Source organism: Rhipicephalus sanguineus, chromosome 10 (assembly GCF_013339695.2).
Source record: "Rhipicephalus sanguineus isolate Rsan-2018 chromosome 10, BIME_Rsan_1.4, whole genome shotgun sequence".
NCBI lineage: Eukaryota > Metazoa > Arthropoda > Arachnida > Ixodida > Ixodidae > Rhipicephalus > Rhipicephalus sanguineus.
In genome coordinates this window covers 62,559,405-62,585,420 of record NC_051185.1, presented here as the reverse complement: position 1 = coordinate 62,585,420, position 26,016 = coordinate 62,559,405, and the positions used below count along the sequence as shown (strand labels likewise).

Below are 26,016 nucleotides of genomic sequence, written 5' to 3'. Positions count from 1 at the left end.
GGCTCCTGCCTCGTGAAGCACTATTTTTTGACAAAAATTTTTCTCTTTCTTCATAGCTCTCTTTCCGCCTCTCTGTTTCGCTCTTTCTTTCTTTCTCTCTCTCTCTCTCTGTACTGGTTCTTTGGTAGCTGCACAGTGGCACCCGTTAAGATGATGATAATTTTCTGCGACTGGCTCGCAAGGAACGATTTACTAAACAGCTTCGCTGTTAAACCACTTGCTCACAACAATCTAACAACCACTTTTGGTCAACAAGCCAAATTCGCAGAGTTATCCTCATGCACAAGCCTGTGTTGGCATAAGTCGCCCAAGTCATGTTGAAATCACCCACATGACTGCGGCGACGTGAAGAATGCACACCAACACTCACATATTTTCGATGTTTTTTACTACACTTTGTACGTTCTGCGGGGGCGACCTGCACACAGTGCAAGCTTAAACAGAAAATGAATTAAGCTCCACAAGCCGGCACTTGCCTCGGAACACACTAACTCGAACACTGCTCAGCCACGGTGCGAGCTTTCGAGTGTATGGCGAATATTATATCTCCGGTCACATAGGATACACTTTGGATCTCGATAGGGATCCAATTTCTGTATCCCAACCGGCCTTTCTTCCGCAACTTATGCAAAGGAGCCAGCTGCGATAGAGAAATTAGATCGTGCCCCAAAGTGCCCGTGTGATGCCGGCATCAATAATGCCCTCAATGCTCTGAGCGCATGTGACAAGGACTGTAGGTCCAACATGAGACTCCTGCATACAGAGTTTCATGTAGACTCACCGAAAACAGGGCTAGGTCATAGCAAGGAGTGAGGGTGAAAAACATTGCCGCGGGAATCATATGCACTTTTGCAATCACAAGCAGTTCGCAACACGGCGCCCTCGGCAGTCCAAGAAGCGATGCGGCCAGCATTGAACGCACAAGTGAGCATGCCACATGTTCAATGTCTAACAAGAATGCAATTCAAGCAGTGTTGCCATAATATGTGCAACGCAGCTCGACAGAACTGCTCGAAAATGTTTGGTATGGCACAAAATATTGTCCATGTGATTAAGCGGCAACGAATTATGGAGTAAGAGGTCAGTAATCAACAAAAAATCTGGCCAGAATTTGAACCTGAATGACAGTGCGATCCCCTGTGTGAACTTATAAACATCGATGTACCCACATTAACAATTCAGTCTGATGAACATGACTTCGGACATTTAAAAACACAAACACACATGAAAATAATCGTAACACATCTTTTCACCCGTCCATCCCAATACGGGAATTGAGATTCTAAACAAAAAGTGGGATGATTTTTCATACAACTCATCTAAAAAACTCAAGAGTGTGAAATGTAACCAAACACCACCATGAGAGTTTCAGCTAGCTCACACAAACTTCTACAATCATTGTATTGAACTCCCTTGAAAAAATCACAAAGTGGCTTAATTATTGTACACTGGTCAACAACCAAATTAATATATTAAAACTGTTGAGCTTACGATACATTTCAGATCAAGAGAATTTGCGTCATGCACTTTTGAACTACCAGAAGTAGAAAAAGCTTTACGTGATAACAAAGTGTGGCTACACTAGACATGGCAAGGCTTGCAACGATGAGGTCATACACGAGCCGTATCTACTGAACAGTATCGAGCTCGTCAATGTCTCACGCCATTAAGGGCTAATAGAAAGACTTTGACTTTACAAAAGTGTAAACACGCATTTTTCAAGGCACAAGCGCAAGGCACAAGACGCAGCGGGCAAAACGATGCCACAACAACGAGAGCAGAGGTCTGCTAAAGGTGCGTTACATTACAAACACTCAGAATGCTGCATGCCTGGGTAAAGCTTTTTAACCCTTTGCGGTCCGAAACCTTTTCCCACCTTCCGTCAGTGCTGGTATGAAACTAATAGACTCAAAGCCTAAGTAAGAGTAGTTTACTTACTCTTTTGCAGATGATGCATAATGCAGTGAGAAAACGCACGTGTGAATCAACCGCGACAGAACTTGTCCAGCAGTGCCTGACCACAGACCGCTGCGGCTGTGTTGCATCGTTGGGCAGGGGCCGACAACGGGCCGCAAGGGGTTAAAGTGTCTAAGCACACAGCTCCCTGAAGTAATGTGCACTCGTACACTTCACGACATAAACAGGTGGACAACTGATGCTTGAAAGAGTTGAACATGCAAGTCTTGCTGCACTGTGCTAACAATGAACCTACAGAACCATGATGTACAGGTAAGGACGACACCGGGGCTCCGAAAAATGCATACGAGCACACTTTTGAGAACAGTAGAAGACAGAGACAATATAACACTACTAATCCTCACTCTTCGCATCTTATTTTCGGAGCCTTCCTCTTTGCGTTGGTTGCAATGAGTCTAGCAGTGGCACAATTCTGTGTGTAAACACCTTCTTGCAAAATAAATGCAAAGAAAACAAGCCCCTTTTCGCAATATGTCATGGTGTGGTTGAACACAAAGTTCAGGAGCCATCACAAAAGGTCTGACAGGTTGTACTGAAAGTAGTTCCAAAAAGTTGCTTTTTCTTTTGTTTGTCTGCAACAAATAATGGTAAACAGCGTATGCCTGCATGAATCAATTCATGGTAGGTTAAGACATGTAGATTCCCTTCACTTCATTCTATTTTCATTCCTATCATCCCCTACTCTAAATCACTAGACAAAGTTCAAAAAAGGATATAATTGTGAACAATCATACAATCATTGTATATACATTATTTTAGCTCTCATCTTCCAGGGCACCGGAAGCGTGTATTATGTGATCTGCTGAAATGGGAGACAGGCACAGATTTTAACGAGACTGCTTCTTTGAAAATAAATAAAGCCATTATACATCATGTAGAGAAAAGAGGCGGGGTTGGTGCAATGTAGTTATTCTTACAGCTCAATTCTATGACACTCTTATCCACTGTTGACGGCCTACTCGTGCCACTGATAATGAGAGCAGAGCACTGCTCTGATAACTGACGAAGCACGAAAAGGAATTGATGCTGAGAGGGAATCATTAAGCCATCACAGCCTCCCATTCGGATATGGTAATCTTCACTTGCTGCTTACAGTGGCCACGTGCACAACCCTTTCTTTTAACAGGTGCCACAAGACCAAGGCTGACTATCCGACAGTATGAACACCCTAGGAAATTCTTGCATCTGGTTCCGACTCTGAACATAATGTCAAGTGCATTGTAATTGACCTGACAAGCTCTGCTATTTGACGTCTCAATTGAACCAGGTGAGAGCTCTGCGAGTACGACAAGAGTATGCATTGAAGAAGCATAGCACAAGGATAAGTGCAGGTGGGGTTCGTTTGGACAGATTAGCATGGTGCACCCGTATGTACAAGCATTGGAAAGGTGTTTGAACACACACAACTACCTTGTGGCGCTGCACTTTTTTTCTTTGGCCACACCACAAAATTTACATCAATGCAGTTCGCCTATGCAGTGGTCCTTTAGCTTCCTACTGGACGGTTGACCCTTTACCAAAGGAGAGATCGTCGGAGCCTCGCCTTAAAGTTAACCGGCCCAGAAAACCTCGGATGGCCCTTTCTGCAGTACCTGATGGTAACAAACTCAAATGCTCAACTACTAGCCTTGAATAGACAATGTGATCAATCTAGGCTCATGCGTTCTCTCACTCTCGCTCACTCCTTTATGACCCTCTCATGTGCTGGATAACAAACTGCACAAAATCTAAACACCGTCTCTCATTTTTCCTTTCTTATAGGTATCTTTCTCTCTGTAGCTTCCTGGATGTAGCCCTGGCTTATTCGCAAAAGTTCATTAACAGCATAGCATAGGTAATGGAGAGTTATATGAAAAAAAAGAAAGATGAAAAGTATTAAGACAATGCCATGTCTCATTGCTTCCTGTTTCTTTTCTACTTTTCTTTCCCCTACTAGCTTACTTCGTACACAAGTAGAACGACACTGGCCGTAGTCTGTGACCAGGGCACATTTTCTGTAGAAACAAGAGAACAAAGATAAAAGGTCGCCTATGACGAGCGAAACGTCAAACCGGACTTTTTGCGGGACCACGAAGAGGACTAATGCACGCAGAAAACCAATAGCCGGAGAGGGCAGTGTTTTTGCAGATGCCATAAATGCATTTCTTTACAGGGTAGACAAAATAAAGAAACATACAAAAGCAGGAAAACCGTGCGAAAGACAAAATGCGAAAGGTAGGGCGAGTGTATGAACTAAAAAAGACAGCACCACATCTGGCCAGTAACGCAGCCTCACTGCTCCTCACAAGATGACTCCAGCTTCTAAACTGCGTTATTGAAAATGCACAAAAGCATGCAATAGGCAGCGGTAGAGCTCCTTAATACATAAGAACCATAGTAGCAAAAATTCATTTGCTAGCTGAACTATTCCCATTTGAAAAAGAATTGTTCAGTGCACAAGATATTCTCAATGTTGCAAAGTTATCACAACTACGGCCGCCGTCATTTTAGTTTTTCAGCCGGTGCAGCCAGTATCTTGTACATCTCACAATTGATAGTTCAATCTATGCTCTAGAAGGCAATGTAAAATGAGTAAACGATACTTACAAGCCCATACCAATGTTGGTTGAACAGCAAACAGCTACCTGCTGCTTTTTAACTGTCCTCAAATGTCTTATTGTAACTTGCTAGTTCTGCTAACAAATTCAAGCCATGTTTTCATTTAGTTTGACTGCATATTATCTTTTAATTAAAACATTTAAAGATCCTCCTATCTGCACCCTGCCTCTTCAAGTCTCCCACAAGGCAGTTTTTTGTCGTAGTAAAGTTGACAACCCTAATGATGACGCAGTTAGCTTATTATATAATAGATGAGTACTGCGCTAGGCGCCTATGTTTTTTTTTTTGCTGCCACTGATGGCAAATAAATAAAACAAAGATTTGGTTCTCCTCATATTCATGTCAGAGTGGCAGCAATTTAAAGGCCCTTGTAACGCCCTATTCACAGAGACGTCAAATGGCTCGTCATCTACCAGCATTTGTCACTAAGACAGTTTTTTTACCGCTTTCTCTTTGACAATGAGTAGCCGCCATTGTTTCACGATTGTTTCCCAGAAGGAAAATAGCATCAGCTAACGTCACTGGCATGTCTTTCAGAAACAGATGCTGGTGCCGTGACCAATCCGTGACGTGACTGAGTGCTAGATGGCTGTGTGAAACAGGCCTTACACATACCTGTACGGTGTGTAAGGGTAGGCCACATCACAGAGCACCTCTGCTGCACTTCAACGTTGACATATAAGTGGTTCTTTGCAGACGGTAGCCGTGACTTGTATTCACGGCCAAGTACTAATGACAGCATCTGCTGTCCTGCAGTATAAAGCACTGCAGCGCATTGACTCAGTGCATCCTACAGCGATAATGCAATGTTACATGGGTGCAATTGGCTTTTAACGCTAATGGCAGTCTTGGGCAAATCACCACTTGTATTAAGGCAACTGGACCAATGTGGCCCAGTTAAAGGATCTTTTTGTAATCTGCGAGCCTTTTCTTTACTTGGATTCCTCGCTCTGCAAATCCGATATTATTGGAAAGCGGCGAAAAAAATTTCTCCAGGAGGCAGGCATCAGATTCTTTAGAACAACAGCTCCAGTCGGTCATTACTGAAACCCTGCAGCGTAAACTCTGCGATCCCTGCTGCTGCTCTTTAAGCCAGCCACATGGTATGCCATTTGTGAATTTCATGTGCTCACAGATCTGTGAGAAAACTAAGCCCAATGATTGCCACAGTTACTGCTATCAAGCATGCCTGCTGCATGCACACACGAAATCGGTTGATGGGAAGGGTGCATAGAAATCAGGATGCATCCCCATACGAGTGGGTCACCTCGCTTCTTTCAGGTGCGAGTCATCATCAGTCGCCGCTCAGCTAACGTGGCAATCGCATCTCCAATGCGCCACAACAATTCTGTTGCGAAGACGGGACAGGCACCTCCCACCGGTGACTGGACGAATGACTTGAGGTGCAACCATGACACACACGCAGCTGGCCGTTCCAAGCAACGCAGCAGCACCATACATTCCACGTGTGGTCCGCAACTCGTGCATTGCACCCGCCTGCCATACGTTCGTCCAAAGTCAGTCACATAACACTTCGAAGTACCCGGCAGGAAACACTGGCCTCTGGCTTTCATGCCCACAGGACAAGTTGCTGCGTAACGCTAATGGCCTGAAACAATCTGCCAGCATTGGGCCATTACGCAGCAAAAGCTTGCAGGTCGTCAGCTCCTCTCAACCTGCGCCGCATCGTGGTCGGCTCATAGGCTCGTCACAGGAAATGGCTTTCCCAGCCTCGCCACCTCATCGTTGGATATTGCATCGTACGGTCCCGGCTTCCGTATTTGCCGCCTGTAGTTGTGAGGCGGAGGCGTGCGCCGCCGTCTTCGCCGCATGAAGTAGAAGAATCCAAGGCAGCACAGCACGAGTGAGGCGAGAACTGCCAAGCAAACGCTGAGGATGATGATCCAAGGCGGAGGCGCAGTGCCTGGAAGAGAGGTTTAACACCCATGATTTAATATATGAGACAGTAATGTGGCGAGATTTGACGTATCTCAAACTGATCACCAAGAAACATGACAGCCCCCAAAGATGCTGAATATCAGTGGCATAGCCAGGGGGGGAGGGCACACCAGGCCCGCGCACCCCCCTCCCCCCCTCGAAATTTTTTTTGCCATGGCATACAGAGCTCAAAATGACACTTGATCACATTTGCCTACCTGACCCCCTTCACTTCACTGACCCCCACTTCAGATAAAGGAGATCCCCCCCCCCCCCAAAAAAAAAAAAAAAATTTCTGGCTACGGCCTTGCTGAACATACAATGAAATATGTACATTACAAACTCCTACACATCAAGCGATATGGTACTTATCCAAAATGCTGGTGGTGTTATCAATGGAAACTGTCCGGTGTTTAGGGGAAGTCTTCCAAGTACTAATTACCATACACAATACAGCGAAAATTAGGAAACTTCTTTTTTTTTACATGGCAGGCCCAGAGAGCTCCCCCCAGGAGTTGCATGGCTAAATTCACAGGCGTGCGCACGAGGGGGGCAAAGAGGGGTGGCCATCCACCCTAATCATCGAAGAGGGGGGGGGGGGGCAGAGTCTAACCCATGCCTTTATTCAGCCGGGCATGTCCAGTCATTGTTTTAAAGTGCATGTTATGGCCATGCAGGTTTCCGATGACAATGGCGAAATGAGGACCCCTGATGTAGCATTCCAAGACCTGTTATTTACCACCTTCATCCTCGGAAAGACAGGGATCAAAGGCAGTTCATTGTGAGAAGCACGCCATCGCTTCAATTTGACTTCTGCTTCCATTGGGAAGCTTGTTTCCTTCAGATGCACCAACAGGGGGGGCGGAGGGGGGGGGGTGCACAGCAGTGAAATTCTGCCCCCACTAATGTGGAACCCCACGCACGCCTACGGCTAAATTGAGTCATGCAATTCCCCCAAATAATCAAGGCAAGAGCTTGTGTGCAACTTGCATACGCCGACAGAAAGACAGTGGGTTAAAGATCTTCACAGCGTTAAAACCGCGACAACAGGCAAAAAAGCAAGTGGGAAGGTTCACTCACATGATGGCATCATCGGAGGATCCCAGACGCCCGTTGGCTTGCACACGAGCGTAGCGGGCCCATGCAAGGCGTACCCTTCGTCGCAGCTAAAGAAGACTGACGCGTTGATTCTGAATCCGTCCTTGCTGAACAGCTTGCCGTTGGTTGGGCTCGGCAGCGGGCTACATTCTGTCAGCGCAATGGGGCACAGATTTGGCCAGTTTTTTTTTTTTTTTTTGGCAAGGTATAACGCAGGAGTGACGAGATGGGAGCAGGCAGGCACCGCACCAAGCCCAGAAAAAACACAGCCAGAAGAGGAAGCAACGACAGCCAAGCACAAAAAAAAAATGGTAAAGACAAAGCCACAAGAAGATGGGGCAATTGACAGTAAGAAAAACGGCGATTTTAGGAGAGAGGGCAAGGAAAGATGGCAGGTATGCAGTGTGACAGTTATAGCCAAGGACAGCAAGAATGGAAACGAATGAAGAAATGTTAATACCATTTTGGTTTCAACCAAGTGAGCCAGGTCGGGATGGGCAAGACATGCCAAGAGGTGCAACCATTCCATAAAGATGGAGAGAAAATGGCGTTTTTTTGTCGGTTAGCGACAGCCATGCAAGGACAGTTGACGAAAAGTTGAGAGACAGAACAAGAACCAAGCCACAAAGAAACCAATGTACAAGTTTGAGAGGGAGAATATATAAAAAGGGAAAAAAGGGAGGAGGGCAAGAAAAAAAAACAAATGTGTGTTAGGAGTGTGACCTGTGCAAACGATTCAACACAAGTGAAAAATTCTGCATAAATGAAAAAAATAATTCGACAAACACTGACTCAGCGTCGCTCAGTTTACAAACGTCTTTACCACGCAGACTACTTGCATATGAATTCATATCCCATCTGCTGTTTTAAAGCTGAAATTCCTTTTTCTTTTTTTAATGATGTTATATCGAAGTTGCTGCCATTTTCACATAAGGCTATGACATGCAGGCGGCAGCAGCAAGAGAAAGCTAAACAATAATTTGGTTAATTATCAAAACTGCATAAATTACATTTATGCATGCAAATGTGATATTGAAGTCATGCCTCTGTTACAGGAATCCCAAAACCAGCACCACTTTCCAAACATTCGTCCTTATTAACAGTTTCCCAAAAGCATTCTCCTAACAATTCATGAGAGCCTTTGGTGACGTGATTATGCATTATGCTGGCAGGTTTTGGATATCGACAGATAAATGACTATCATTGGATTCCGGCGGAGTAGACATGAGTTTACTACTGCAGGATTCCATGTTTTGCAATTCGAATGCCAATTTTAAACTGGTCAAGCAGTACCCTTCAGCAAAATTTTGTTAGAATTTTAAATGCTTTTTGCGTCTGCCTAAACAAGTAGCCTTCCGGTAGAAATAGCAAGAACCTAGATCCAAGTTTTCCTATTTTTTCTTTTTTTCAGAGTGGTCCACATGGGAAACAGCACCTTTTGATTGTGTCACATGGCATAATGCTCATTCTAGATGCTAATACTAGACATGCTAATGGTTCTTACACTTACGTCCCATGAGCACACTAGAAGAGTTTGAGAAAAAGGACCCCGCCCCTCTCCACTCCAAAATAAAGTTCATTGTCAGTCTGTCTCTTCTCCACTCTAGAAGCGGCCTTTCCTTGAAGTCAAGGTTGGCTATCTCTCTTACAAACAGAAAGGCATTGCCTCGAAAGCAGTGGGCCATTTAACAGAAAGATTAAGACAACTCGAGTTTTCATATCTTCACGCATCATGAGAAAGATGCTTACTAATGCTTAAGTAGGCCTAATAATGCTCATTTTGTTCAGTACTCTCGTGAGCGGGATGAGCAGGCCAAAGATACCAAGTAATCACACGTATCAACGCGTGCCATTTTTGTTCCGTGACCATCCATGGCCGAAGAAAGTGAGAAAATGGCCTTAACAAATAGCAAATCCATTAGAAAAATTCGTCATACAATAAGTTTTCACTTCATATCTTCTGACGCGTTTGTTTATTCTGACCTGTTCTACCTTGAAAACTAGCATCCCTCCTGTAGTACATGATGTAAAACAGTGCAAATGACAAGGGACGGTAGACAAGTGAACAGAACAGGCGCTAACTCACAACTAAGTTTAATCACATACGAAGGGTAAATATATACAGTCGTGCAGAAAATACTGCAAAAAATACTCATCTAGTAGCTTGTTGGGAAGGAAACGCCAAAATTAACGTCGCCCCCCTGCCGTGTGTCTGCTGTGCAATACGGTTTCATTACAAATCTTTAAATGCTGTAAAGAACCGCTTAGGTAGAGGAGCTTTTGCGTGCTCATGTGACATAGGTATAAGACCGCCATGTTTTAAATGACAAAAAAAAAAAAGTATCTTATCCAGTACTAACGTGTTGGTGGCAGAGGAGTGGTTGTTGTGGTAGTGGTGGTGGTGGTTGTTGTTGGCGATGGTGGCGACGGCGACATTGCTGTTGCAGTCAACAAAGAAAGCAAGAAAGAACATGGCCAGTCAACACTACTAAAAATTTCAAAAAGGGAAAAAGCCGGGCAGAGGGAGGCAACTGAAAAGGCATGGAGACAAGGAACACTGGAAAAGGAAAGCAGATAACAAGAAACCTGGCCGACGAATGGCAGGGCCCAAAAGGAAACCAAACGCCACTCTTGCTTAAATCGGAAAATCAACTTTCACATTAAAATGTGATGAGAGTTTGAGCAGTGGGGCTCTCACCTTAAATCCTGCTTGTTCATCTTAAATTGTGCTTGGTGCTTTTTTTCCCGTAGTGCATTTGGCAACTAATCAACGAATTTTGCCTTTAAGACACTTAAGCACAAGGATACAAATAACTCTGGGAATCTAACTACGGAGCTTGTTTTTTTATCTAGGAGCCATATTGGCCAACAATTTATATTGTACCAATTCTTATTCACTCTTCATCACTGACTTGAACTGACGCTTGAGTGCTGAGAAGTCACTGAACGAAAAATGTCGCTGAAACCAACATCTCAACAAGTTTCTTTGTGAAATTTAAGATCTCAAAGTGACTCAAGCAATGAGAGATGCCATAGAAGAGGGCTACGGAGTAAATCCGATCCCCTGGGGTTCATTAAAGTGCACTGAAATCGCGCAGTACACGGACCTGTAGCATTTCACCTCCATCCAAATGGAACTGCCATGGCCGGAATCGAACCTGTGTCTTTCAAGTCGCCACATGAGCACCGTAACCGCTGGGCCACCGCAACAGCCCACACGTCGACAAGGGGACTGTTATGTCAGGGCAGGGTCTGCTTTTGTTGGCAGTGTTTTTATGCACACCTAATGTGGCTCCTTATACCTCCATGTAAAAGATGGTTTGAAGTTAGGGAAGGCGCTTATTTCTGCAACCTATAGGGAGCAGAGTCATAATCGGGGAGCAAAGGCCACCTTCTAAAGACGAGTACCCACATCACCAAGTGCCTGGTTGGGGTACCTCTATCCATATTAGAACCTGCGGGTGTTTAAGCGTTACCAGGAATCGAGCCCAGTACATCCTTTGCTGGAGGCAAACGCTCCACCAGTTGACCCACCGCTGCATTCCTCAATGTGCATGAAGGAGAATAAGATCTAATATCCATCTTCACACGCATCACTGAGAGCGAGTGAGAGTGAGTTAAGCATATGTAAAAACGCTTCCGAGGAAAGCAGTCACTGCACATGGAGGTCAGTACAACAAACCTCGGTACAGGGCAAGATGGTGAATAGCTTTTGGGAAAGATTAAGTGCCATAACAGACGCTCACAAAGCAAGAACGCGGGACAGGTGCTACCATGGTCAAGTGACATCAAAACACATCACACAAGCACGAAAAAATGCTCACAAAAAACACCCAGGTTACTCGACCTCAGCCTTCCAAAGCGTCACAGATGACTCACTAAGTCGACTCCTTTCTTCCCGATATGATACGCTTCCAAGAGTTCAGAGCCATTTTATCACGACCTCCGCCTAGAACCTTGATTTCATTCAGCCTCGGTTCACAGGCTCGGCAACCAGCACAATGATCAGCCAAATTCGCCCCACCGCTCTTAACAGCCCGTAAGTGCTCCCCTAAACCTGTCCTGTGTTCTCAGCTTCGTGTCTGTGCCTAATTCTAAAAAATGAAGACTACTCTACTTTTCGAAATGTTGGTTCCAGTGACATTACTTGTTTGACGACTTCTCGAGAACCAGTATATGTGCAACTCTGTTCACAGTGCTCTACACATCAAAAATCTTCGAAACAGATTGTGACTGTTGCAGTGAAGAGTGGCCTCAGCAGCATTGCACTGTTTACAACCCAAAAGTGATAGAAGCAAGAGGAAGCCATATGAGAAAATATACCACATAGATGTGGAACACAAAGCAATGGAACAGAAGTGACAATGAAGCGACATGCATAAGAATGGGACAGGCCATAATGAAAGGGAGGGGAAGGAGGGTCAGTTGAACCATGTGGAAATACTACTCTGCAAAAGAACAGCATAAATATGGAAGCAGGCTTTGATAGCCAGGTTTCACGGCTACTATTAGCTCTATACGGCTAAAGGCCAAACCCCACATGCGCGAAAATGCACGCGACAGCGGCGAGCGATGCTATGAGCGCCGAAACGAGCCATTCGCGCGACGTGTCAGGTGGTCGATTTCGCGCGATCGCTCGGTTTTTCAGATTTGGAATCCGTCGCTCATCGTCCAGAAGTGCTGTGCTCAAGCAGCCAACGGCAAAACACCGGAACAAGATGCATCAGTGACGTATTGCTGATTGCCGCCACCTTCTTATCGACCCGCATCAACAACAACGTTCATCAACATGGCCAATGGCGACGAGCGATATATTGACGTTGTTGAACGCGAAAGCAGACCTCAGGGACGGGAACTACAAGTCCCGCGCCGTCTGTGACGTGGCTTGCCGCCACGTAGCAGCAGTGATGGGATCGAAAAAAATGCTGCAAGACAATGATAAACATTTTATGTACCATTATGCAACAAAACATCGTATTTTACATTGCATACCGCTGATAACGGGCCACTTTTGGTACAAGTAAATGCCCTCATGCCAGCAACAGTGGAGATCGCTCGCCGAAGCCGTCGTGTGAATGGGGTTTGCCCATCCAAGCGACCACGTGCGCGAAGGCGATCTACGTTGCGTCGCTCGTCGCTGTCACGTGCATTTTCGTGTATATAGGGTTTGGCCTTAATGAGATATCAGCAGATGAATTGGCAAGTGTAAGGGTATGAGAAACAGCATGGCTTTCATTACTGTTTTCCAAATTCAACCATCCCTGGTTCATTGTTCGTTCTTTTTGTAACTTTTGCAATAAATTTGAACATGTACACAGTATTAACTGCAACAGCACTTCTTTGGCTGCCCCTACCCACTGTTGTTATGAGAAGTACTTGTGACCCTAATACATTTACAGTATACGTTCCTGTTCTTTCAAGTTATTCATGCTCAGTTTATGTACATAGTTATGAAACAAACACACTTTTGCAGTGCAGCTCTGCCTGGCTTCCCTGCCCTGCCCGTTTTCCTGCAAGATCCGTGTATGGGCTAGTGAGGAAATAAAAGAAAAACCAAGTTCAATCGGTGCAAAAACATCGGAAAAGAGTCGCCAGGTGAAGGAAGTAGGATGGGGAGACACGAGTGAGAACAGAAGAAGCGAGGAACTCAGGTGTGGAGGCCACAGACAAAAGCGAAGGCTATCGAAAGTCAACCAACGTTTTCTCCTTGTGTCCGTGCACGATGGCGGCTCTGGACGCCACTTGAGGTCATCGCTGCACGTGGCAGACGACCGCTGGCCGTCGTCGCAGACGTAGATGATGATGGCGCCAACCTTGTAAATGTGGTTTGTTTTAATTTCGCCATGGAGCAGCGGCTTTGGTTCGGGGCACCTCTCTGAAAAAGTTTTTTTTTTTCGTCAAAGCAACCGTAAACTGCAGACACCGGTTTTGGCCAACAATGCATAAGAGCGACGAGTAAAAACCATGCGAGGAATTAAAATCCCGGCTCTTGTCTAACGCTTCCCTTTTGTGCTGCATGCAAGTGAACGTGCCAAGCTTGAGCCAGCATTCCGGTTCGTCATTTCGTGACAAGTGTCTTGCAATCGGATGTTACGAATGTTCACGCTCTGCATTTGCATCACAAAAAATGCAACAAGAAAACTCAACTGACTCCAGGTCCACTCTGATTATTAGCATTGATGACGTGAATAGTATGACGCACAAATCAACAGCAGTTGACAAGTTTTGTGGATGACTGCGAATGATGAAAAAAAAATGAACCTGAAATATAAATAAGTTTAAACTACACTTCATTACTTTGCAGTTCCCCTGTTTAGTTTTTCAACAGTTAACTACGTCACAAAATACTGCAGTCACTGCTGCCGTTCCTGTCTACACGTTTAGTATTTCCCTAGAGGCACTAGTGTGCGTATCGGCATGTCAGGAGCGTCCAGAGATTACAATATCTCAATGTATGCGTGAGGTGAGAGGAAACAAGTGCGTATTATTAGGCCGTGTGTTATTAGGCACAGTATTATTAAGCTGTAACTGACTACAAGACTGGGTGTTGTATCGCAGATGCCATTTTTGCCATCCAGCATCGCAGTATTCAAGCGCAAAGCAAAGCTTACCCACAGCAAAGCTTATTAACGTCAAGCATTTCATGCTCACCGAGCTCCCGCTTGTTCTCGGTCTATAGTGACGTCAGACACTGCTCCACAGACAGCGCAAAACAAACACCCACAAATCACCCATGCTGTTAAGGCCCGATGAGAAGATGCAAAGTATATATGTGCGAGCCACGACAGCCACGTGACTCTTCCCTTACCAACAATGACATTTGGAGTCCAAAATTCCACAGGCTTTCCGCGTCCTGCACATGGCACATGCCGCCACAGCTCATTCATTCCACGCAGCTTGCGTATCAGCACAGGACATCACACCACACCACAACACACCACACCACAACACATCACACCACACCACACCACACCCTGTCATTTCACATCCCGTCACACCACACCAGACTGACCCAATGTGACAGATGTAGAGAGATCATGCAACGAGACGCGCGGTGACTTCGGGCAACTGACGCACGCACTTTCGACCAGCCCCTTTAGATTCTGCACAGTTCAGTGGCCAAATCAGCAGCAATGCAACATAGTAGTACCCCTGAACAACTGCACATGCGGAGTGTCGTACTTAATACTGTACTTTTTTCATTGCATTTCATTCTGTGGGCACTCTAGAGTAGTGAACAAAGATTTCAGACATTGCGAAAAATATTGAAAAACCATTAGCAGCTCTCCAGGGTTCTCCCCAAAATTCTTTTAGGAGGTGGACATTTTGAGAAAGAAGAGTGGGGGGGGGAGATGTTAAGTTTAATGACATCAAGTTTTCAAACTTCCAGTTTTCGACACACATCTACATTTCATTTCTGGTCGCGTATTTCTGGCATGCATGACGCGCACAGAAAACGGAAGAAAGGCTGCTTGTGTTCTAGCACTCACAATGCCGTTGGCAATCTTTGAAACCACTAGGACACATGTTCGAACTCCTTTTTACATAACCAGGAGCAGGGAGGCACGGCTCGCTGGCGTTGCATGCGCACAGTTGCTTTTTATTGGTTCCTCAGAGAGAATTTCAAAGGAGTCAATCGGAGCAGTGGGCGGTCTATCGAAAGAGGTGGGGTGAAGTGGAGAGGAGGGTAATAATAATATCTGGGGTTTAACGTCCCAAAACCACAATATGATTATGAGAGATGTCGTAGTGGAGGGCTCCGGAAATTTCGCCCACCTGGGGTTCTTTAACATGCACCTAAATCTAAGCACACGGGCCTCAAACAGCCTTCATCGAAAATGCAGCAGCCACGGCCGGGATTCGATCCCGCGACCTTCAGGTTAGCAGTCGAGTACCATAACCACTAGACCACCGTGGCAGGTACGCGGAGAGGAGGGTGGCATTTCCACCACCGCCCACCGTGGGGAGAACTCTGGAACTTTCATTCCGGTATTTTTTAGATGCGAAAGCATCTTATGCGCGGGCAGTGTCCGTTCTGTGGCGTCCGCACCCATACTGCGCATGCGCTAACTCTCCCCCCTATTCCTCGCGTGAGCGCGAGGAGATGGGGTGGAGGAGGTGGCGTGAGCACTGCCTCCGCTTTGTTTCTACTCTCCCATTTCTCTCTTCCGCCACAGCTGTGCGCTCGTATATAATGCGGCGCGCGCTCATTCCCATTGCACTCTCCTTCGCAATGGCGCTATGGACGCTCGCGAAGCTGAACATAAACAGCAACGCCGGCAAGCGTTGCACTCTCCTTCGCAATGCCACTATGGACGCTCGCGAAGCTGAATGTAAACGGCAACGCCGGCAAGTGAATCTCGAAGCTGCGAGGCTGCGAAAGCGCGCATTCGCTGTGCTTTCGTCATTCTCTCTCTGTGCAATGGCGTGCGAAACGCCATGAACAATGTCAACGTTGGCGCTAGTTGCAGCGGCAGTGCCACCGCCGCGGAGCAGAGGAAGGTTCGGGAAGCCGAACGTAAACGTCAGCGTCGGCAAGCGGTAATTCAAACGCCTCGACAACCACCGTCTCATAAGTCACATAAGAGAAATGGAAACTCCATGCGCACCCCCCGCGATGCTTTCGCATCCCACCATGGTTGCCCATAGGGGGAGATGACGTGTAATTTTTTTCTACAGTATGTGCAGCTTTACTGCTCCTCTCATTTCGCAAGACAACAGAGAGAGAAAAAAAAGCTACGCTGCTTCGTGAGCTGAAGCTGTCAACCAATAAGCAATGGACTACCAAATGAGTATTGAAACATTTGGACTATCTAAAATTGTGGCTGGTGCCCAGCCAGCATCCAGAAATACACTGCGACTATCTTGTGTGCCAATCGTGCACGGCTTCCACCACCTTCCTCGCGCCGCAGACCTTGCAACGTGACGAATTTCATGCGACTTTTAGGAAAATTGGGAAATCAAAGAAAGCATGCTGGCCATATTTGCTGCAAGAAATCGCATCGAGGCAAAAAGAAAAAAAATTAAATACTGATGCAGTTCTCACAACACAGTACACAAACACATGCACACACACACTCAATGAAAGCAATGGTGCTTACAACAATGCTTGCAACAGGGGATAGCACAGCTTGAGAACATCCTACAAGGGCAACCTTAAGCTTCTAGCTCCCTCTGTGCAAAGTCATCATCATCATCATCAGCCTGACTACGCCCTCTGCAGGGCAAAGATCTCACCACTGTATCGTCAATCAACCCGGTCCTGTGCTTACTGTGGCCCCATTATCCCCGCAAACTACTTATTCTCATCCGCCTCCCCTTGCACGCTTGCCTACTCTTGCAATCCAGTCCGTTACTCTTAATGACCGGCGGCTATCTGCCCTTCACGCTATATGCCCTGCCCCTCCTGCCCATTTCTTCTTCATTTCGACTCAGATGTCCTTAACACCCGTTTGTTCCCTGACCGACTCTGCTCTCTTCATGTCCCCTAAGGTTACATCCACGCTAGGTGGTTATGCAAGGTGCTGCACATCAAATTAAACTCTGCTCCATCAAGGCAAGAATGAGATAGGACCTGTGCCCCCACATCCCAGCACCCACGAGGCGGCGAAGCTCTCCTTATTGAAAGTGAGAAGAGTGGTTTAAGCTTACGCTCGCAAGTTGGGTCATTGCCAGACCACCTCGCATCATTTTGGCAGCGGCGTGTAGCGTCGCCGATTAATGTGAAGCCCTGGTTGCAGGTGTACTGGATCGTGGCGTCTTCACGAAAGATTCCCTGCGTCGGATCGACCTTGCCATCGGCGATGGGGGTGGGTTGTGGGCATATGACTTCTGAAACAACGGGAACAACAGGAACATCTTGATACCCGCAGTGGCACAGGAAAGAGAACTAGTGAAACCCATAGACATTTAGGCCGACGAAAGCATAAGGGACATAATTTAATGTTTTTAACTTTAGCATAATGGTTACGACCTAAACTGAAAGAATTAATGTGGACGAAAACTAATGTAGACGCATAACTCGCATATCACATTCATGGCAAAACGATACAAAGCAAGGCGAAGGCGCCACTGCGCTGTTTTCCACAGTGGCCGCATTGCAAAAAGGTGAACATCTAGCATCATTGCACAGGAAGAAAAGAAAATCAAATTTTGTGGACAGAATTCATCAATACGTGAGTGTGATCATTGTGCGAGTACATACGGTAATGTCACGCAAGATGTCCAGTACTGTCTCACTGTCAAAAAATGTGACTCTTCCAAGGGGGCAAAATAGCGGGACGTAAAGCACTAGTGTGCCATACGTAAGCTAAGGAAAATTTCAGGCTAGAAGAAAAAAATATTCAGGCAGTTCACACCGTGAAAACCATTGGACGGCAAAACTAAGTGAGTGATTGTACGCAATTGGTTAGAGAGACCCTGTGGTGTTGTGAATCTGCCGCTCGATTTGAAACACGCGCGCTTATACTTGATTGGGCAAAACGAGATCACATGCCCTGCAGGCTCAGGCAATGGCGTTTCTGCGAACACCTCCCGTCACGTGACTTCCAGTGAGATCACGTGACCTGCCGGCTCATGCAATAGCGTTTCAGCGAACGCCTCGCGTCACATGATTTGCCGCTGGCACAGCCGGAATCCTGCCAAGTGTGCGCTCCCTGTTATATACATGACCCTCTTTGCACCCACGCGCCTTGCCTTATTACAATTGTTGTTTTTGTTTTTCCTTGTCATGTTTTATTACAATTAATGTAGGCATTTAATTAATGCAATTAATGATATTACTAATTGATTTCCATGTGCTGTATACCGAAAGTCATTATCATCGTCATTTCGTTTTATCGATTTCAAGCATCATTTTCATTTCGTCTCTGGTCACGTGACCTTCGTGACGCCCGCTACTACTACTACTACTACTACTACTACTACTACTACTACTACTACTACTACTACTACTACTACTACTACTACTGCTACTATTACTACTGCTACTGCTACTACTACTACTACTACTACTACTACTACCACTACTACTACTACTACGACAGGTTCGCCGAAAAAGAAAGCTCAGGCCACTAGAGAACAAATGCAGTCATTTACTCACCTACGCACTTGGGTGCGGGACGGCTCCATTTGCCATCGGTCTGGCAGGCGACAACGTTGTTTGGATCCCAGTATTTGTCGTCGTGCGTCACCAAGTGGTAGCCCTTCTTGCAGGTGAACGTCACTTCATGCGGGTAGTTGAACACTAGCGGGGTGACGGCGCCATTCTTGCAGTGACCGTTCGGGCAAGGATGACCGCAACTGACGGCTGCAGACACAAGGGAGACGCGAGCAAAATATCTCGAAGCATGCTTTACAGGATCACTTTAGATGAAATTTGCCCAGACAATAGTCAGTTTGTTTGTCTGGAGACTGTGCTCTCCCGAACATGTGCCCCAACTGTCGTTCCTGTGCACTGTGTTCCTGTGCACTGTGACCTGTCTTCCGATACCTCGAATGAGTACACACTCCTCTTGAAATCCTTTAACTTGTGTAATGTCATAAATGAGCCAACACGTATCACTAACACGTCATGTACTCTTATTGATCACGCCCTCTGCAACGTTGGCAATGATGTGCATGCTGGTGTGCTTCCTGTTCCGATTGCCGATCACTTGCCTATTTTTGTTACCCTTACAGATGAGCCTCTGAATACGAAACTTTCTAGGGGAAAAGTAACTACAAAGATTGACTATAAGTTACTACGAGACAAAATAAGTCAAATCGATTATTGCGCTATGTATGACGAGGATGTAAATATAGAATACAGTAATTTCATATGCTCTCTCAAAAATGCTGTGTCACTAAGCACCACCACAACTAGTAGTAAGTACGCCAAGCCACTCTGCCCTTGGATGACATCTAGTATTTTAGAAATATTGAAACAAAAAGACCACTGGTACCACAAGTGGAAGCAGCAGAGAACCAATGCCTATTACTTAATTTAAATGCTATAGGAATACGTCAGTCACTCTAATGAGGAAACGAAAAAAAGAATACTATGCTAAGCTTATCGAAGAGGCTGAGGGCAACACCAAGAGAATTTGGGAAATAGCAAAAGCCGCAGTTGGCCTTGACTCAGATAAACGTGTACTACCTGATGATATAACTCAAGACATGGTGGATCGCTTTAACAAGTATTTTGCAGACGTCGGGCATGCTTTGGCTGCTCAGTTTCCTGACACTACAGATCACACGCGTCCCATAAGACCAGTTTCTGATAGTTTTGCCATGTTTGAGATAGAAATGTCCCATATCGTGTCAATAGTAAAAAAAACTAGACGCCAATAAAGCGGCTGGCCTCGATGCTGTTACAGTTAAATTAATAAAAAATAACACAGACATTCTGGCAGACCATTTGCTGCACATGTTTCAACACTGGCAGGACTGTGGTATATACCCAAATGAGCTTAAGTTGGGCAAAGTCGTCCCTGTATACAAAGATGGAGACCGATCAAGTGCCTCAAATTACAGACCGATATCTGTGTTAAGTGTAATTAATACGATGTTTGAAAAAATTCTATCAGCGCAGATAAACATCATTTGCATCAAAACATAATATAATTTACTCAAACCAGCATGGTTTTCGAGCACACAGATCTACATCTACTGCAGTTTTGGTATTAACCCAACAAGTTAACAAAGCCTTGAACAACAATAAGATTGCCGTCGTAGTTTTCCTAGACATAAGAAAAGCTTTCGATTCCGTCAACCACAACATCATGTTAAGTAAGCTTCATGACTATGGCTTTCGAGGCAAAATTCACCAGCTTCTTAAATGCTACCTATCCGACCAGCAGCAGCGAGTAGTGATGAATGGTGTCGAGTCCTCTACTCAATCAAATAGTATCTGGGGTACCACAAGGCTCGGTTATTGGACCCACTCTTTTTTCCCTGTACGTTAACGATTTCCCCTCCATCCTACTATATTCAGAAGCTTTAATGTACGCAGACGATACGGCACTAATCTTTGTTGGTGACAGCTTAGGTGATATCGAAGGTAAAATTAACGAAGAGTTACAGAGAGTACAAGTATGGTTTAAACGAAACCACCTAAATATCAACACAGAGAAAACTAAATACATGGTCTTTTACTCTAGGAAGAAACAACTCGACTTTGCAGGATTCAACTTGGTTTTAGATATGGCACTGCTACAGCCAGTAGCCTCGTTTAAGTACTTAGGGGTCATGTTTGACTCGGACATGAACTGGAAATCGCATATAGAAAAGACATGCTCCAAGCTAGCATATGGTTGTCACACGCTACTAAAAGCCCGTGAATGTTTTGGCGCATCGATTCTACCCATCCTATATTTTGCATTCGTGCACAGTCACTTGAGCTACTGTATAGCATCGTGGGGCAGTACATATAAAACCCATTTGAAATGTATTAGCCGCCTGCAAAAGAGGGCAGACCGGATCATCACATACTCAAACAGGACGGATACCACAAAATAACTGTTTCAACTGATGCATGTACTTCCACTGGACTCTGTTCACGTGTCTAGTGTTGCTGATATAGTGCATGGAATAATAAAACTTGAAGACCCACTCCCATTAAGCACCTTTACCTTACCCGCGCGCTGTACAAGAGCTGCAGCGAATCACTGCTTTAATTTACCGGTAGCCAGAAATGCCGACGGTCGAAGGCTCACAGAATTTCACGGCACTCTCATATGGAATGCGATACCGACTGATGTGAAAGAGGCAAAAAATTTTTCATTGGCCATGAAGCATGCACTTCATGCGAATGTTCTTAGTAGTACAATTGTATAAGTCATTTAGTGCTGTTAATATTACTATGATTATTATTATTCTAGTGCTATTATTATTCTGTGCTATAAGTAGCTACGGTCTGCGCTATTATTCCTTGTATAATTCAATCATGTGTTTTTTTCTTTTTTCTTAAAACATTTGTATCCAGTTTGATGTCCTTTGTCGCTGTGTAACCGCTTGCGCAATTATGTAGGTATGTCACACAAATGGTCCCACTACTAGCCAGTTAGGCTATGGGACCAAACAAGTGTTTGCGAAAGTTTTTTGTTACATGGATGTGAAAGTTACAATAAAAAAAAAAACCCGCATTTCCCCGAAGGGGAGTATGAGGAAGTGCGAAGCACGGGGTGATGCTATGAGGGGCGCGCGACTAAACTGCAGGGCCGAGCGAAGGAGACGGCAGCGAGAGAGCACGGCGCAAGCCGACCCACGGAGGTCTGGCCGTTTTTAAGTGCAAAGCACTTTTACTGATGATGATGATCTGTCTTCCGAACTCGTTCCAAAGAACCCGCAACGCGTTCAACTTGTTGGCGGCGTTGCGCACGCCCGAGATGGGGTTGTCGAACCACAGTTGATCGCACACCGCGCAGCCTATATCCGAAGCTGCGGTCCAGGAAGTCTCGCTGGAAGCGCGCGTCCGGCCGATCGAATTCGAGGGCCCGCGCTCGCTCACGCATCGCGCGTCCCCGCGCCAGATCGGCTTCGGGGTGCTCGGCTCGCTTCGCACGCTTTCGTTCGGCGTCTCGCCGCCGGCCTTCATCACCACAGGCAATGCGCGGGGCGCGCGCAGCCACGGAGCGGAGGGCGGAGCGCGCGCAGTCACGTGGGGCGTGACGTCGCTGCGCCGTTGCTACAGACGCTCCTCTCCGCTCCTCGCGCCGTTGCTATGGGACGGCGGACACAGGGTCGCTTATAAAGTGCATTCGCACTTAAAAATGTTGTTCCTGAAACCGTACGGCTGGAATGACTGCTTGCCCCTTCTTTCAACACTTTAAAAACTTCCGCCTCTTTTTACCAAGGACGCAGTTGGAATCTTAAGAGGCTTTGTTGTGTCAGTCCACCATCCAGCTTGGCTATGCCACCACAAGGCATATTGTCCTCATAAGGCCACTTACCCACTTATCAAAGCTTTGTCAGACGTAAGCCTACTGGAGCAACTGATGCATCAAAAACAGGAAAGCTACATGGGAGCTCATGCACAGTTCTAATGTAAAGAACTGAGCTCAATGGAAGCAGGGTGGTCTCAATGCTACACTTTAAATGGACGCTAAAGTGAAACGTTAAATGAGTTTGCACGGATAAAATTACTGTTTGAAAACCCTAGTCTCGTTAAGTTCATAAACAAAGATTCATTAATAGAAGAGCAGGTGAAGGTCAAAGCATAATTTTAAATTTTGCATCAAAACTTCAGCACACCACCGTCAGCGTTAAATAACAGGTTTCAGTCTTTTGCTGGTACAGTAGACTCTTGTTTAATGGAACCTGAAGGGACCAAAAATGTGTTCCAAAGTTCCGTTTACCGAGAGGTGAAGAGGAGTCACAGAATTAAGTACAAGACTAACCATTTTAGAGTCAGTTGTTCCGTTTAAGCAGCAGTCCCATTTAAGAGATTTCCGTTTACTGAGTGTCCACTGTACTTTGGATGAATTGGCTCAATAAAACTTCCTGAAGCTTGCCATCATAAGATATCCGTGGTTCACTTAAAACACAATGCAATCCATCTTTACGAATAAAGAACTGTGCAGGCCCCAGCAGACATCGTAGAAATCTACGACACCACAGTGAGTCAGGGCAGGAACATCTAAGACGGCGCCACCAGCTGCGTTTCCTTTCTGGCATGTTTTCAAGCTCGTGAAGCGTCATCTCGAGGCAAGAGTGGTGTTCCTCGTATAGTGGAAAGGTAATTTACTAATAAAAGCGAAATCGTTAGTCTCTTTGGTATCCCTTTAAGATCCCTCAGAAAGGCCTGCTACCATAGGCTGAGCATGACAGATTAGTATGGCAGCTGGCAAGCCCGTGGACGCTGGAGCTAACGATGAGACGCCGGTATCGTGGGGGACACGAGCGCCGACGTGCTCTGCACGTCACACCAAACTAAAACTGGCCGAGGCACAGCACCCACGAACCTAGACTCTTCCTACCTGCTCTTCAAAGTAGAGCCAGTTAAATGCAATGCGAGAAAAAAACGTTACCGGGTAAGACAAACGCTGAAGAACTTACTTTAATGCTTGAACTACGCGCAAGGTAGCTTTCATTCTGTAACTCCTGACAATTGCATTTACATACATGCAATACTTGAGACCATGTTACAGGTCGCTTTTCTGGCTGTTCTCACGTGCCGAGCACGACACCACATGCTGGCCTTCACTGCACGAGAAACACTGTGAAACTGGCCTTAACAGCTGCACTGTAAAAGAACGCTTTATCTAATGCTCACACCAAAGGATTCAAACGTGTGTTGGCAACTCGCTAACCACTGTCCTATCGCCTTGTGTTGATGCTCGAGTGGCTCATGCGCTCTCTTGAGCCGCACAGACCCTCAGAGTAATGACGTCTGTGCGTGCAACATCAGAGGTCGTAACAGTCAATACACCTAAACTTCGACATAACGAATACTGTAACGAAATACTACTCCATGTAAAGTAATGAGCTTTCTTGTAGTGTCAAGCCAACACAACACCATGTATATTTGACCTCAATATGACAAAAGCGTTTTTATCTACTATGTATTTTAACATAACGAAATTTCACAGCCGCCACAAATGAAGACATTGAGGATGCAAACAACTGTGTGTGCCAGGAGCCAAATTCTCAAATCCCATACGAGTTGTTTACAAATGCACCACTCGCGTTTGCATACCTTCTTGTCAAGCCAGAGGGCATTGCATTTAGTATGGCCCCGTCTACACCTGCATGTGCATGTTCTCACTCCTGCAACAAGGTATTCAATACATGTAGCCGACCAATTTCTCTTGCATTTGGCCGTGCATTGCTACCTGCTCCATAAAACCACTGCGCATCTGCAATGAAATTCTTCAACGCTAACACGGCATCAATTTTTTTTTGTTGGTGCGAACGACTAAATTGCAGCAAAGGTTCTAAGTACTTCCAGATACACAATTAGGCCACCGGGTCTTTTAAATCGTTTTGGCAACACCACTCACGCCTGCACAGCAGGTTCCTCGAATCCCACTCCCACGTGCTGCCGCGGCACGTGGCATTGAGTACACGAGGTCCCGAATATTGGTCAGATACAAGGTAGCCAAGTTGACACTTGTAAGGTCCCTTCTCCCCGTCCTTGAAGGTCTCTTGATAAGTTTGAGAAGTGTAGTAGCCCTCGTAGTGGTGTGTGTCGTCGGTGAGGCTGTCCCATGTACAATCAGCCGCTGCAAGAGAAAGGACGAAGGCACATTACGCATGAAAAAGAAAAAAAACACCAACAAATGACTCAATATAGGCAAACAGTGGATGGCCTCTAGAAGGCAGCCCATTATATTACGGGAATGGGATGCCACAAGGTATATACCGCATTTTCTCGCATATAATAACGCTCCCTCACATATAACCTGAACTCTCAACTACTACAAACTGCAGCAAAAGCAAAATTTAAAAAAAAATAACCACGCTTATTGCTGTGAGGCCACCTTTGTTGCATTACCACAAAGCCAACTTGCAGACCAAAATTCGCATACGACTGTAACACACGGGACCGGGCTTAGTCAAGCTGCAATAATGCAGCTTTTTCCTGCCACCCCCTTTCCCTTTGCTGAGATGAAATAAAGTTCGATTTCATTTGCTTTGACACTGCTGCTACAGAATTCTTCAACCTTCCTTGAAAGCACTTCTAATTCTTGACCCGGCAAATCGTGCAACGACAGCAAAGAGTGCAGTGATCATGGCGCCGCGGTGTGCTTTCTTTCGTCGCTCCAGGTGCACGTGGGTTCATTGTTCTCCGCAAGTTCGTCCATCAGACAAGTGGCATAATTGAACAACTCTGACTATCATGGAAACAAATGAAAGTTGGCTTTAGATGGAATTACAGGCCACCAAACCAGGATGCCCGATAAGGAACAAGCACACAATGCTACTATGCACAGTGCATTTGTTCACAATGCACAGCATTCTTTTGTGAACAGTTAACCTGTTCACAGGGCACAGTGTTGATGAGACAGAGTGCTTAGAAATGTGACGAGAATGCCACTGTTTGAAATCAATACGGCACATTGCTTGACACTGTGCCAATTAAGAAGGCTGGTGTTCGTAGTCGGTAAGACAGTGTGCTCAGCACAGTGCCAGTTAACCCTTTCCCTACCAAAGATGAGTTGGGCTCACCCACCATGAACAAAGCATTTGAGGGTGCCATAGTTAAGCTACCCCGATTCTTTTTGCTGTGTTGTTTGGCTTCAACAGATGGCACCATAAAAAAACATTTTTAAATGTGCTCAAACACCGCATTTTGGTTGAGAAAACACTTGATTCAGGTAACCAGAGTTAGAAAATGGTGTCTTCCTTTGTGCACGCGCATGCCAGCAACAGCTCCATACAAAAATAAAAAAAAAACTACAAAGATGCTCCTGTTTGCCAAAGGTT

At 45.7% G+C, this 26,016-nt stretch overlaps 1 protein-coding gene across 1 annotated transcript; it reads right to left on the bottom strand.

The window, feature by feature from the left end:
* Positions 1-371: 371 nt before the first annotated feature.
* Positions 372-24,812, bottom strand: LOC119371979 (sushi, von Willebrand factor type A, EGF and pentraxin domain-containing protein 1; the record flags this gene model as incomplete). Its single annotated transcript, XM_037642417.2, is given in 8 exon segments — positions 372-6,499; positions 7,594-7,761; positions 9,972-10,049; positions 13,310-13,486; positions 14,420-14,464; positions 17,263-17,442; positions 18,713-18,919; positions 24,591-24,812. Coding segments are annotated over 8 exon segments (1,304 nt in total), but the record flags the coding sequence as incomplete, so codon positions are not given.
* Positions 24,813-26,016: the final 1,204 nt, after the last annotated feature.